The 13,686-nt window shown below is 38.8% G+C and overlaps 1 protein-coding gene and 2 long non-coding RNA genes across 3 annotated transcripts; 2 read left to right on the top strand and 1 right to left on the bottom strand.

Moving 5' to 3' along the window:
- Window positions 1-401: 401 nt before the first annotated feature.
- Window positions 402-3,566, top strand: LOC148801944 (uncharacterized). The gene is made up of 3 exons (XR_016082793.1): window positions 402-994; window positions 1,964-2,298; window positions 2,490-3,566. It is a non-coding gene; the product is annotated as an uncharacterized LOC148801944 (long non-coding RNA).
- A 1,477-nt stretch (window positions 3,567-5,043) lies between these two features.
- Window positions 5,044-12,099, bottom strand: LOC104597079 (putative receptor protein kinase ZmPK1). Its single transcript, XM_010258471.3, has 2 exons — window positions 9,321-12,099; window positions 5,044-5,386 (listed from the first exon to the last, which is right to left on the bottom strand). The coding sequence occupies exon 1, from the start codon at window positions 11,791-11,793 to the stop codon at window positions 9,337-9,339; it is 2,457 nt and encodes an 818-aa protein (XP_010256773.2). The 5' UTR covers window positions 11,794-12,099; the 3' UTR covers window positions 5,044-5,386; window positions 9,321-9,336.
- Window positions 5,396-10,342, top strand: LOC148801943 (uncharacterized). The gene is made up of 2 exons (XR_016082794.1): window positions 5,396-7,322; window positions 8,203-10,342. It is a non-coding gene; the product is annotated as an uncharacterized LOC148801943 (long non-coding RNA).
- Window positions 12,100-13,686: the final 1,587 nt, after the last annotated feature.

The raw sequence follows: 13,686 nt of genomic DNA, 5'->3' as shown, positions 1-13,686 counted from the left end.
GGCCTATAAACATGTTCAAGCTCGTCCGGGGGCCAGGCCGGTCTGTCAGGCCACGCGACCCATGAACAGGTTTACCTGTCAGCACATACATGAAAAACGGTGATGAAAATCACCTTACGAAATAGCATAGTGTTGTTCACTGTCTACATGACAGAAACACTTTCAAACAAAATCAAAGTGTTTTTTTTTTGTGTAAAAAATGGGTCTTGGAAGTTGGTCCCAAAAAACGCTGCTTCCAAACACCATCATATTTTTCAAAAATTATCTCTTTTGGTTTAGTCTTAATTTGGAAGAAGTACAAATACAAATATGTACAGAATAATACAAAATACATGGATTTGCGCTCTACATATTTGTATTTATACTCCTTCCAAGCTGAGCCTTAGGAAAGACGATTCTCCTCTTTCTATCTCTTCCTTTTTTTTTATCTTCTTTTTTTTTTTTCTTTGACTATTTTTATCTTCCCCTATGAAATTGCCGCTTCCTCTCTCTATTCTCCCATCTCTTTCTCTCCCCCATTCTTCCATTGTTCAATTTTTCTTTACCCCTTCATTCTCTCTCTCTCTCCCTTCCCCTGTTTCAATCGCCACCACTTGTAGTGGTGGATTTGAACACATCAGTGCAGTGGCGCTCTTAACACACAGTAGTAGCGACAACCGGGGAGGAGCAGCAGCATCACCGGTATCTACTTCGGCAGATCATTCTCTCTCATTTTGTTACTCATCACTCTACATTACTCTCTCTACCTCTCTACATCATTCCCAACCACACCAGACTAAGTTGCATTTAAACTCAATTGGCCAGCCATTTTCTTTTCTGCATCTTCCTCCTACATTTTCATCATCCCTCTCCCCTTCCTCATCCATGCCATTTCCAGCATCCCAACCAAGTACCAGCCATTTATTTTATCCCTTTTGGTCGTCAGCTGAGCAGAATTGAACGCGCTAGAACCTCCCTATTACAACATCACACAGTTGGTTAGAATGTAACTCAAGTAAGTTCCGTTGTTGCCTAGTTTCATTTTATTTCCTTTCCTTTGTTTTTCTTAGCTTAGCTTCTCCCCACCATTGCTATGATTGGAATCTGAGGTTGGGGAAGGAAGTTGACGGGTGTAGTTCTGTCGAACTGAACATTGTAGGCTTTTAACCCCAACCCAATCCGTCTATTGCTTCCTGTTAGGTTTCAATGGCATGTAGTTTGAACTCATATCTGTTAGTCTCAAAAGATTGGACAGTTGCTAACTTTGTTTTTGCTTCCCAAAACCAATTTCATAGTCTGATGAGTGTTGTTGATAATACTGTCATTAGTTTTCTTCCCAAAACCTATTTCACGCTTAGATGGATACCACCGATAATTATGTCTTTATTTTTTCTTTAAAATCAATCTTATGTTCTGATGGACATTGTTGGTAGTGCTGCCGTTTGTTTAATCTCATTTTAGTTTACTTCTGTTTTAGAGATCTGGCTTTTTAGTTTGGTTTCAGGTGAATTGTTTGAATCTAAATTTGTATGCTTGTTTTCAATTTTATTTGAGTTACATCGAAATAGTGTTATCAGCTTGTTGGCAAGTGAAATCCATTTATTGTTTAGTGGTTAGAGGTAGTAAAAATGAATAAATATTATGTTAATAAGAAAATTAAATAAAAAAGAAGGATTTCTGAAAATTTTCATCATTTGGATTTTATTTTGAAATTTTGAGGAATAAAGGAAGACTAATTTGACACTTCATTTTTTCAGTTAGCACTTACTGATAATGTCAATTGTCAAATACAGTCTAACAACAGATACTGCCGGTTCCAGTGACGAGGGATGTTGGCCACACTCATGGCAGCATCCACCACTGTCCTTAGACCAACGCTAACCCAGTTAGGAATGTTGTTTCTATGGGAACTGGCATGTTCACCATGGTAAGAGTGTAAGACCGCGTTAGGTAACATTCAAATGGAACGTTTTTGGTTTTGCAGAGAACTCGGGAATATCAGAAATATTCTAGCGGAGCGCTACCAAACCTAAGCTCTCAAGTTTTATTAATGGCCTTCCATCTCTTCTGTATATCTTCCTTTTGTTCCTTTTTGATTTATTGGAGTAAGCGGAATTTTTTCTCTTTACTTTGGATTTGTTTGAACAAGGGAATGAATTATGGTATGGCACGCAGCGTGTTAAGTACTTGGGAATTGGGGCCCTTCTCTGCTCAAACACCTTGTACCTCACCAGAGAATTTCCCCGAAGACTATGGCTGGGACACTGCCGGTTTATCGGCTGACCCAAAGGCCTTCGCCAGGAACAGGGGGCTCTTGAGGTAATCCATCACTTCCACTTACTAGTGCCTGGTGGTCGCTTAATTAAATTGAGTTGGAGAGAGGGAGAGAGAGAGAGAGAGAGCTGACTGTGTTTTATGACAAAACTGAATTGTTAAAATTCCTGCTTATATTTTCTGGTTATTTGAAATTAATATGACAGCTTCATCAGAATAACCTTGAAATATGTCAGGTGATCCACAGCCGATGGTCTATGTTGGGCGCGCTCAGGTTCATCACCCCTGAAGTTCTTGAAAAGTGGGTTAGAGTGGACTTCAAAGAACCAGTTTGGTTCAAAGCTAGAGCTCAGATATGGTGGCCACACTCATAGCAGCATCCGCCAACTCCACGAGTGTGGCCACCAATCAACACCCCCTCTCTGTCTGTATTGCACTTCCTTTACCGATTTCAATCACACCCGCCATCTTCTCAAAATCCCTTCCTTTCGCTCCACCACCAGATTCCATGGCCACCTCCTGGCTCACGTCAATCGCACACCCCTCTCTATCTGTATCGCACTTCCTCTACCGATTTTAATCACACCCATGAACTTCTCAAAACCTCTTCCTTTCGCTCCACCACCAGATTCCATTGCCACGGAGTTCTCAATTACAAAACGATAGGGGATGCCCAGCTTGTACATAGAGGACCAAAGGGAAAAGAGATTATAGTTCAAAAATTCTATCAGTTTGATTTTATTTTAAAAATCGAAAAAATAGTGGAGGGTAAATTAACTAAATCATAAGGGTAATTTAAGAAATTTACCCTTTTTTTAACCTATCATTATACCATTGCTGCTGCTAACCACAATACATTGTTGGTTACATCATCTAGCTGCACATTTGGAACATCTTTTAGCACTTTATATCGCTGATATTCCTGATGTGTGGTTGAATTAATATGACAACCCAATGTATTGTGATCAGCCAATCCGGATTCCCAAAAATAATCTGAGGTGCTTACGGTTAGGTTAGTCTAGTTTTTATAAAATCTCAAACTGAAGTAATCAATTAATTAGTTGACCGGTTTGGTTTTTTTAATTTTTTATATATTATAAATATATAAGTATATAATGTAAAATACTATAACTATATAGTATATTATAAATACAATATATATTAAAAATATGTAATATATAAATATATATTTTTTGCCATACTAGGTGTATTGGTTGTGTTGGCATCAAACAATTTATTGAGGAGGGGGACCTTGCATGTAAGGATGATAATTTCTATGTGTGTACCTAGACCAACATGGTGGTTTTTTTTTTTTCTTGAAGGATGGATTTTGGGGTGGGGAGGGGTTTTGGGATTCTACAATCCGTTCGGGTGTGGGTAGGGTTTGGTATTAGGCTAAGTCTACCATGGAAAGCATATTATGTGTTAAGTGTTGAATTTAATAATATTTTGAATTTCGTGTAATACACAATTGATAGTTTATGCGTTTTCTACCTATTTTATCAAATAATTGGAAACTTTGTTGTTAATTCATATTATTTTACTTATTTATCACTTATATATAACAAGAAACAATAGGAAAGTAGATGTTATTTTAAATCCAACCCACTTTTCCCTTAATGTGGCTAGGGTTTTGCATTTTCATGTGCAAAGAGGGTTTGGATTCTCCAAACAGGATTTCCTACTCACTTTTCTTATCCACATCTCTACCCGCCGTAAATTACAACCACACATCTCTATTATGAATTGAGAGATGCGTGGCTGCAATTCAAGGTGGGTAGAGAGTGAGCAGGAAATCTGCGTTGTGGATTCTCATAATCCAACCTGCTATGAGTTTTAGAGAAGGTATGGGGTGGGAGGTTTAGAGAGGCAAATAAGGTTTAGATTTGCATGGGGCTTGGATCTACTACCCACAAACTGTTCCAACATCCCTACCCACATTGGGAATATTTCCGTTGTTATTCATGGGGAGATGTTTCCAAATCCCAATACACTGATGGTATTGTGTGGATACCTATGTGGGAACAATTTGTGAGTAGCAGATCTGCAGTTTCTTGCATGGACCTAGGTGAAATTATATACATATTACATATATAGTGTCAGCGCATGGGCCTCAAACCCCTATCCCAGCTTGGCCTATGGATGTGGGTCGTGACGGCCCATGTTTCTTCGTCTACCTCACTCCCTTTCCTGCCTAGTTTCTTCTCTTCTTCAGCCCCCAAATATCCTCGTCTCTTCTATCCAAATCACTGGGGTAGCTGACACCAAAACACTAGCATGCTGAATGACTTGTGAGGGATCACCAGTAGGCAGTAGCATTCTCGAAAACAACCTTGGTTCGATGTTTCAAAAGACACCACGATAAAGTAGCTCCCATAATGAAATGGTGTTGGTTGAAATTGTATTATGTATACATGCATGCATAGGGATGGCGACGGGGCGGGAATGGGGTGGGGCACGCATTCCCCATCCCCGCCCCATACCTCGGTATTGGGGTGAAGATTCAACTCCCATCCCTGGCCCCGTTGGAAATGGAGAATCCCCGACATGTACCCACCCTGCAACCAATGATCTGAAGACAGGTAATCCCCGATATTTTCCCACCCCAATGACTGTATTGAATAGCATTAAAAAATCAGATTTGATTTGATTTATTTATATTCAGATTGGAAACCAGTTTAGATACAATTGAGTATTGAATAGCATTAAGCAATCAAATTAAAAATGATCACATTACTGCATATACTATTGTTCAAAATTGACTCAAAATGATTTAGGAAAATGATCACATTACTGTATATACTATAATCTGCTTCTGTCCAACATTTTCGGGAAATAATTAACATAGAGGACAATGTCTATAAAACCGTACAATAATACGGAGAGGGAAATAACATTGCACTAAATATTAATCAGCAAATCAAACATTCTGCAGAAAAAAAAAAGAATCCTACTCATAGGTAACCAGCAGATGTAGAGAGATGACAAACATCCTCCAGAAAACGAAACTGCAGGAAAAACCAAATGCATGCCAGTCACTTTGGAGTGCCCAACTCCTCGGAAATCAGTAGAGAGAACAGTCACTTTGAATTCATATCCAAGAGCATTTCTTGAAACACCAAAAGATGGAGCTCTGCCAAATGTGGAAAACACAGAAAAATGCCACATCAGTAATAAAAATTATGATATTTTTTTCTGTTATTTAACCAAGAAAAAAAATGAACAGCAATCTAATAGCAGATTTGATGGTTCAACTGGTTGATTTGCTTTGTGAAATTATCAAAATCACCCATATGGTGAATTCTCCCCGTCACAAAGGGTCACCGGTTGATATACAAAAGTTATAAATAGTAAATCAATATAAGATAAAAATAATTATTTTTTATTTTCTTTATTTTAAAAACAATGAGGTAGACTCGGATCAAATCCGAATCCGAACTGAGATCCCACCGGCCCACCCCCACCATTCAATTAAATTTCGGGTCAGATTTGGATTTGAAGTACCAATAGTTGGATCAGATTTGGATGTGGTTGGATCTGAATTGAATCCGACCCGATTACAGCCACAAGTGTAATAAAGACAAGTCTTTGCTAACAGGTTGTTCAAGACAAGTCTTTCTCCTAAACAAACTCCCACCATAAAGATATTCAAGTGGGATGGCCTCACTTAGATGAATAGAAGGCAAGCAATGAATTGAAATTTGAAAGTATGATGTTAAGTTTGTTGAGAAGCCAGTTTTTAGGCTTATCATGATTTGGATTGGGATGCAAATTTTGTAGTGTTTGAAGGTGCAAATTGAACCTCTCTAGCTCAGGTTTATACTGGACTGTAGTTAATATGTACGTGCAAGGAACATATGTTTACAAAGTAGCTGTTGTGTTAAGAGTTTGCCCAGAACATCATTGACCCAAAAGTAGTAATTAATGAAAGGAGAAGTGCAAGGGCTTCATTACCCATTACCCAGAAGCAAAAATTGCTCTATATACCAGCAAATGAACTAAGAAACAAAAAATTTCAAGGTATTGATTATCTTGTTTTTTAATGCAGCAGATTACCCTGTACATCAGCAGATAGAATTGGTAATCACATGCCATTCAACTTTTCAGAGAGTAATTGAATTGGTTTCATTCACAGCCTATAATAGGAATCTACAGATCTAGCATCTGGGATTTCAGAGAATAGCTTAAGACATATTTTTACTTTTAACCATATTGTAGCTCAAGGAAAAAATCCACTTACCCTGGACAACAAGAAGGATATTTGAAATATGTTATGCTTGCTGGAGAGAAGATTTTCTCTGAGGTTCTGTTTGCAGATTGCTGCATTTAGCACATGATTGTTGCTGTAAAATATTTGCTTTCTTAACCCAATTTTATCTATGGAAATTCTACAGATTGTAGATCAAGCACATGCTGTCATTTTAGTAGGGGGCACTCCGCACTCTGCAGCCCATGGAGGAGACAAGGGAACGACTATTCCCATGGTTACTGCCTAAACAGTTGAAGTTTAGTTTTTGTAGAAGGAGCTTTGCATGCATTGTTTTAGTTTTACTGTATCTTATTACACAGTTTACATGCTTCAGGGGTGTGAAAAGTCGAAGGGGAATGAGGGAGTGAGTCGGTGAGAGAAAGGAAGACGTGTGATTTTTTCCTTGAGCTACTCATTTTAGGCTGTGCGATAAGAAAAAACCAAACTGTAAAACTGTAAAAACTGTAATGGGTACCAATCTGAAAAAACAAGAAGAATGAAGGAAGACTGGGAGTCTGGGAAGTCTGCTGCGGTGGCGCCCAGCGGTTGGCGGACGAACGGAGAGCAAGAAAGATCGAATGAAGATTGCAGATGCAGACTGAGAAGGTAAGAAGTCTTGAAGACGAAGACTGAACTGAAGGATTGCAGAGTGCAGACTGAGCTGCACCTCTGTGCAGTGTGCTACGGCGGTCGGCGCTTCCTCAGTGCTACGGTGGCGGCAGCGCCGGATGGTCGGCGGTTGTGCGAAGGTTGAAGACTTGAAGGACTAGTGATTCTGCGAAGGGTGACCTGTTGAACAGTTGAAGGAAGACGAAACACAGTAAACACTAAACACCGAACAAAATAACTCAACTCCTATTAGGTTTAGGGCTAATACGTTTTAACACACTCACACACACACACACACACACACACATATATATATATATAAGGGTGTCCAGGGCAAAAGAAAATTCCCCGAACCTGACCCGTATACATTTGTGACCAGAGAAAATCCGCCCCGTTCGGGGCAGGTCGGATCAGGGACCCAGTTATGTGGGTAAAATTGCCACCCCTATGCATGCATATGTATGTGTGGACAATTTTACATGTTAGTAAGTACTGCATTCTTAAAGCACCATGACTTTCTGCTCGTGTGTACTTGTGTATTGATACTAAGCAGGGGCGGAACCAGGAATTTTTTATGAGGGGGCCCCCTCCTATGGATGGGCCATAGGAGGGGCCAACCATTGGGTTAGAAGTGAGGAGAGGGAGGAGGAAACTTACATAGAAAAAATGTATTCGGTGTGCAGATTTCTAGACCATAGGGGGGCCATGGCTACCCTGGGTCCCCCCTAGATCCGCCCTTATTACTAAGGCTGCATTTGGCATTCCTTATTTTAAGGACTTATCTCCTTTTTGCAGTTAAAAACTCAATCTTCAATCTTCATAGGGGCTTTTTAACTACAAAAAGAAGATAAGCCCTTAAAATAAGGAATGCCAAATGCAGCATAGAACTGGTTAATACTAATCGACCAATCATAAAAAGTACATTTTTAAAGCAAACATGTGAACAAACTTGGTTAACCTAAGCTCAATTAATGTCATCAAGTTGGAATGTTGGATTACGGTTAGAGTTGGTGGTTCAACAACTTGACTTGGCTAGAGTGGCTTCCGGACCTCAATAATTTTAGTTTGATAAAGTGGTAGAATGAATGCAGAGTTGCAGATGGAACCGGGTGCCACAGTTTGGGGTTCTGTCTTTGGTATATGTAGGATGCAATGCAATGTTGAGGTTGCAGAGACAGAAAGCAAGCTTTTGGCTTTTCTATCTTGAGCCCAAGAATGGAGGCAATTGCAAACCTTTGGCAGATATACTTGTAGAAACTAAGATGTGGGATGAGGTGAGTAGAGTGAAGAAGCTTTTGGGAGCTGAGGGACAGAAAAATGTTCCAGTTTGCAGTTGTATCAAAGATAAGAAGATCTATGCATTCATGTCCATGGATCAGTTGTATCTGCAGAATGCACACTTTCTTTTTTGGTCTAGTTGTTTGTGTAGATGCAGAACAGTAATGTTCCAGACACTAGGTTGTCCTCTGAAATTGATAGAACAGAGAAATAAATCATATAGAGTCACAGTGGGACCTTTTATGAGGTCACATTTAGATTTCTTAACAGCAATAATGGTGGAAGCGTCCAGATTACCAAGACCCTAAGGTTGTTTGAAGATTTTCATTTGGTGCAAAGTTCACTTCCAAGTTTGCAAGTTGCAAAGTTCTTTTTATATTTGGGTTGTGAACAGCTTCCATCATTTCAGATATGGCTTTGCCCAAACAGGGGTTAATGGTAACCTAACTTAAAATTTGTAGTGCCAAACAAGTTCAGACAGAAGGCAGGATTTTGACATGAAAGACATGATTCTACTGTAAAATTACTCTTGTATTGCTCTGAGAAGTCTACTAACTTTTGCTATGGTACATGTGATGTAAGCTCATCAATGCAATCATCTATCACATGGGTCACCTGTAGTATTGCTTTGTCTACAGTAACATAAGGTTACTTACTGGCCAAACAACAAATGCTCCTATCCGAACTATTGATTATGGAATACATGTATATAGATATTTTCATTTTTGGATGCATAAGCTGGAAATGGACACATTCTCTTTGCTAGAATGCAAAACATTATTTAACAGAAAAAGACTGATGAAAATATCTTATAATGCTTATTGCTGTAAGTTACAGTGTCTTTGCATAAATTATTGAATGTATTCATAAGAAATACAAATCACTACATCAAATAACATCCATGTATGATGGTAGAAAGAAAGTTTTGTACGTTTTCTTTCCATAAATTACAAAATGCTATTGCTTGCAGTAAAGATCTCTGGTTCATCATCTTCACATTCTATTAGAGCTTGCACTACCATGTCCATGGTTGGCCTCTTGCTTCTATCCTCCTCCACACAGGATATACCTATCTTAATCATCATTACTGCTTGATTCCTGTTGAACTGTCCTTGCAATCTTGGATCCACTATATCTTCAACCCATGCATCTTCTGTACTTTCAATCTTCTTCTTTACCATCTTGAGAAATCTTGTTATCTCTGCCTCCTCTTCTCCATCCACAACCACCCAATTGAAAAGCCGAGTACCCTTCACAATTTCTAGGAGTACAACCCCATAACTGTACACATCAACCATGGCAGTAATAGGAAGGTTCAGAGCCCACTCTGGAGCCATGTACCCCTTTGTTCCTCGAATCCTAGAGAATTCTGAGCCAGATCCACCTCTTTGAGAAAATTTGGACAGTCCAAAATCTGCAATCTTAGGCTCAAAATCTTTGTCCAAAAGTATATTTTCAGGCTTCACATCACAATGGATTACCCATTCCAGACACTCATGGTGCAGGTATGCCAAACCCTTCGCTGTTCCTATAGCAATCCTAAACCTGTCCGTCCAATTCAAAAAACTAGTTTTACTATTTCTGCAAATGATGGCATTGGAGAATAGGTGCTTATCAAGTGAACCATTTTCCACATAATCGTAGACCAATAATCTGTGAGTCTCTTCTACACAGAAGCCCCACATTCTAACCACATTCATGTGGTTAATTCTCCCAAATGTGCTCACTTCAGCCCAAAACTCTTCTGCTCCTTCAATCACATCTCCCAATTTCTTCACCGCAACCACTCTATTATCCCCTAAAACTCCTTTGTAGACAGCTCCCGAGCCACCCCTCCCTAACTCATCCTTGAACTTCTTGGTTGCCTTGTTGAGCTCAGCATAAGTAAACTTCCTGAATTGACTGAACATCACACGGTATCCATCTTTCATCAACCTTGACATCTCGTTTCTGCTAAAGAAAAGCCACCAACCTAATGCAATTATTAATGCTTCAATTACACCAATCGACAAGGCAAATGAATAGAGATAAATCCATGTAGTCTTGTTCTTCAACTTATAGTTTCCAGATTGACTCACCAGGGGTTCAGTGCTGTTAGTTCCACAAGTGAGTTTAGAAGATCCTATGTGAGTGGAAGTTTCTGATATTTTCAAGCTTTTGGGGAGTTTCAAATATACACTGCCTGGGAAGTTCGGAGTACTGTACCCATTAAAAAGTGAAGCTTTCAAGTAACAGAATGGGTCTCCCGATATTCTATATGTAAAGGCCTCACAAGAGCACATGTTGAAGCAGAGCTCTTTGCAGGACTCTAGTGGTATGGAATACGCAAGGTTAAAATCAAATCCAGAGAATTCTGTATGCAGGAGCTCCACGAATTGCACATCTTGAGGATTGTCGCAGCTTCTCTTGAACATAGGCTCGCAACCTTTGTTCCAATTACTTGGATCACTTCTTCTGTAACCCGGCAGGCATGAACAAGTGGCCTCTGGTGTGTAAACACAAATCCCATTCTTTCCACACAACCCACGCGCAATGCAGTGTTGCGGAAGAGATTCCCATGTCACAACCCAGAGCCTAGCTGACTCGTTTAAGCTATAGAGTCTGAGATTACCATCATAATCCATGGTCAGTCTTCTTCGAATCCCATAACTCAAATCAGAAGCATAAAATCCCGTGTTGTCGCTCGACGAAAAACTACCCATTTCGTCGAGCACTGCAATTCTGCTTCTGTTATAACTCGTTCTATTGTTTCTAAACACACCCATCTCGGGGTTAGGCCAATACACACTAGTAATGTCAGGCCCTTCATACATTAATCTCAAAACATTGTCGTTGTCGAAATAGAGAATATAATAGCCGGAGGAGTACTGACCTTTGGCCTTTGCAGAGATCAGTCTCGTGTTCTTCGTAAGGAGCTGTAAAGGGAGAAGAGTATCAGTAGGTGAATCAAAGCTTTGCCAGGATATGTTACCGTAACGGTCCCGCAGGACAAGATTCCCCGTATTGAGGAGCTCGGCTTTCACTCCGGTGCCGGTGGTGTTGGTGGACCAGACGATTGAGCCGTCGGCATCAGTAAGCACCATTTTCCCATCCCTACGCAGCAAAACTTTGGATCGTCGGCCATTGACGGGCCTGTCTCGATTAGCCATCCATACAACGCTTTTGTCTGTTAAGTTGGTATACCAGATTGAGAAGCTGTATGCGTTAGTACCCACCGGGTAGAATCCACAGGTGAACCATTTGTCAGGAGAGATAAGAACGTCAGAAGCAAAATCTTCGACTGATAGAGAGGAATGTCTGCTCAGATAACTCCTTGGTGTTGAAGATGCAAAAGAAGAGTAAAAGAAGACACCGAACAGAAGAGAAAAAGGGATGACTGGACAACGAGGAATTAGGTGTCTCATGTTGGAGCAGAGATAAATTGGTCTTAGAATTCAATTCGTCTGAAATTCTTTTGGAAAATTTGGGGTTCCGCCCTGATTTCTGGTTGGTGTTAATGCTTTTGCCAAGGAGGGCACTCAAACTTTCAACGACATCAACGTAAAGGCCAGGAACGAAAGAGAGAATAAAGAACAGTCATCGGCTAATCGCCGCCAGAGGCTCATCTCTTTTTCTCTTCATTTGCAGCAATCAATATTCCGCGGTCGACTTTCGTGGAAAACTCAAACTTCGCCGAAACTAGCAATTTGTCAATTACCGTCAATTTTTTAAAGCCACTTTGCTGCATTTTTTTTCCCGAATCACCATTAAATGATTAAAATATAATAAAAGTGAGTACTGACAAAGAAACTCTTACAACGTATACGCTACACATTTATGTGAAAGATTTGATAGATTTTGGAATAGGATTGAAACTCTCTGTTGGTCTAAGGGACGTTCACCGTTCGGTAAAGGTCTTAAAAAAAAAAAAAAAAAATCTGATAAAAGCTCTGAAAATATTGTGTAAAATTTGTTTTCAGTTGTTCCACAATCAATTGTGATGTCGGAACGAAAGTATATTTTACAAATTTATTCCTCAAATTGTTATTTAAATAATAATAATAATAACAAAATTGATCAAAATATTATAATATTATAAAATAATAGAAAAGTTATAAAACAATATTAATTGAACAAATATTTTAATATTTTATTAAATATTACAAAATCATATTAATTTAGTTTATAAAAAAGATTGGAACTCTGGAGAGAGTAAAAAGGTAAAATATAATTTAAAAACATAAATATTAAAAAATAAAATGAAATTCAATGGCGGAAAGAAGATAAAAAACAAGGTATGGCCGTATGGGGAGCAACCGAGCAATCAACTTTGATTAATTTTTACAAGGGGTACATTTATGGTAGTTCTCTCAAATACACACGTCCCATCTCTGCTTTACCATCATTTTATAATACCATTTTTGTAGAAAATAAGAAAAGTAAGGTAGTGTATAAAATACAAAGAATACAACAAAAATCATTGAAAAGAAGGATAATAAAAAACAGAAGATTGGCAAATTGCAGATAAAAATAGGAAATACAAAAAGATAGAACAATAGAAAAGAAAATATAAATTCAAATGGGCATTTTCATAATTTTATTTTCACCATCAAGACGATTAAGGGGGGACTGGGGGTGGGTCAAAGTGCTGGAACTTGAAAACATAGGGTGCGTCTTTGTAACAGTTGAAAGTTTGGGGGCTAAGTCATTACCGTCCAAATTACAAGGTGGTAAGTCTGTAATTTATTCTTTTCTTTTTTTTTTATAGGTGATGAATTGGATAATTGGTGTTGGGAAAGTGCCAAATGGTAAGGTCTCAGGCTGATTATAGCAAAGATTTAGAATCAAATCCTGCTTTCATCTAGGGGTGAGAAAAAAAAAACGAACCAAAAAATCGATTAATCAAATTGGTCGGTTCAATTTTAGTTTGATATTCTTAAAAATCCAATAGTTCTAATTTGGTTTCGGTTAATCTTTTAAAAAATTCAGCAATTAACCAAATCGACCGATATATATTAATAATATTATATTTATTAAAATCGATTCAATTTTAACCTAACACCCTTTCGGGCCTTTCCTAGTTTCCCTTTCTCTCTCTCAATCCTCAGTTCTGAAGAAAGAAACCTTTCACTGTTATAGTGTAGGGTTTCAGTTCTCTACCTCCTTTGTCCCTAGAAATCGAAGGAGTAGAAGACGAAAACCCAAAACCCTGGCTTGGTAACGTGCTCTGACTTCTATACAACCCCTAATTGCGATCAAATTGATTTATTGTCATATGCCATGTCTCTTCATTTCTTGAATGTCAGCTCTGTTTGAGA

This window comes from Nelumbo nucifera, chromosome 2 (genome assembly GCF_055504915.1).
Source record: "Nelumbo nucifera cultivar China Antique chromosome 2, China Antique-T2T, whole genome shotgun sequence".
Lineage (NCBI taxonomy): Eukaryota > Viridiplantae > Streptophyta > Magnoliopsida > Proteales > Nelumbonaceae > Nelumbo > Nelumbo nucifera.
Note: the sequence above shows the minus strand (reverse complement) of the source record. Positions and strands in the feature narration are given on the sequence as shown.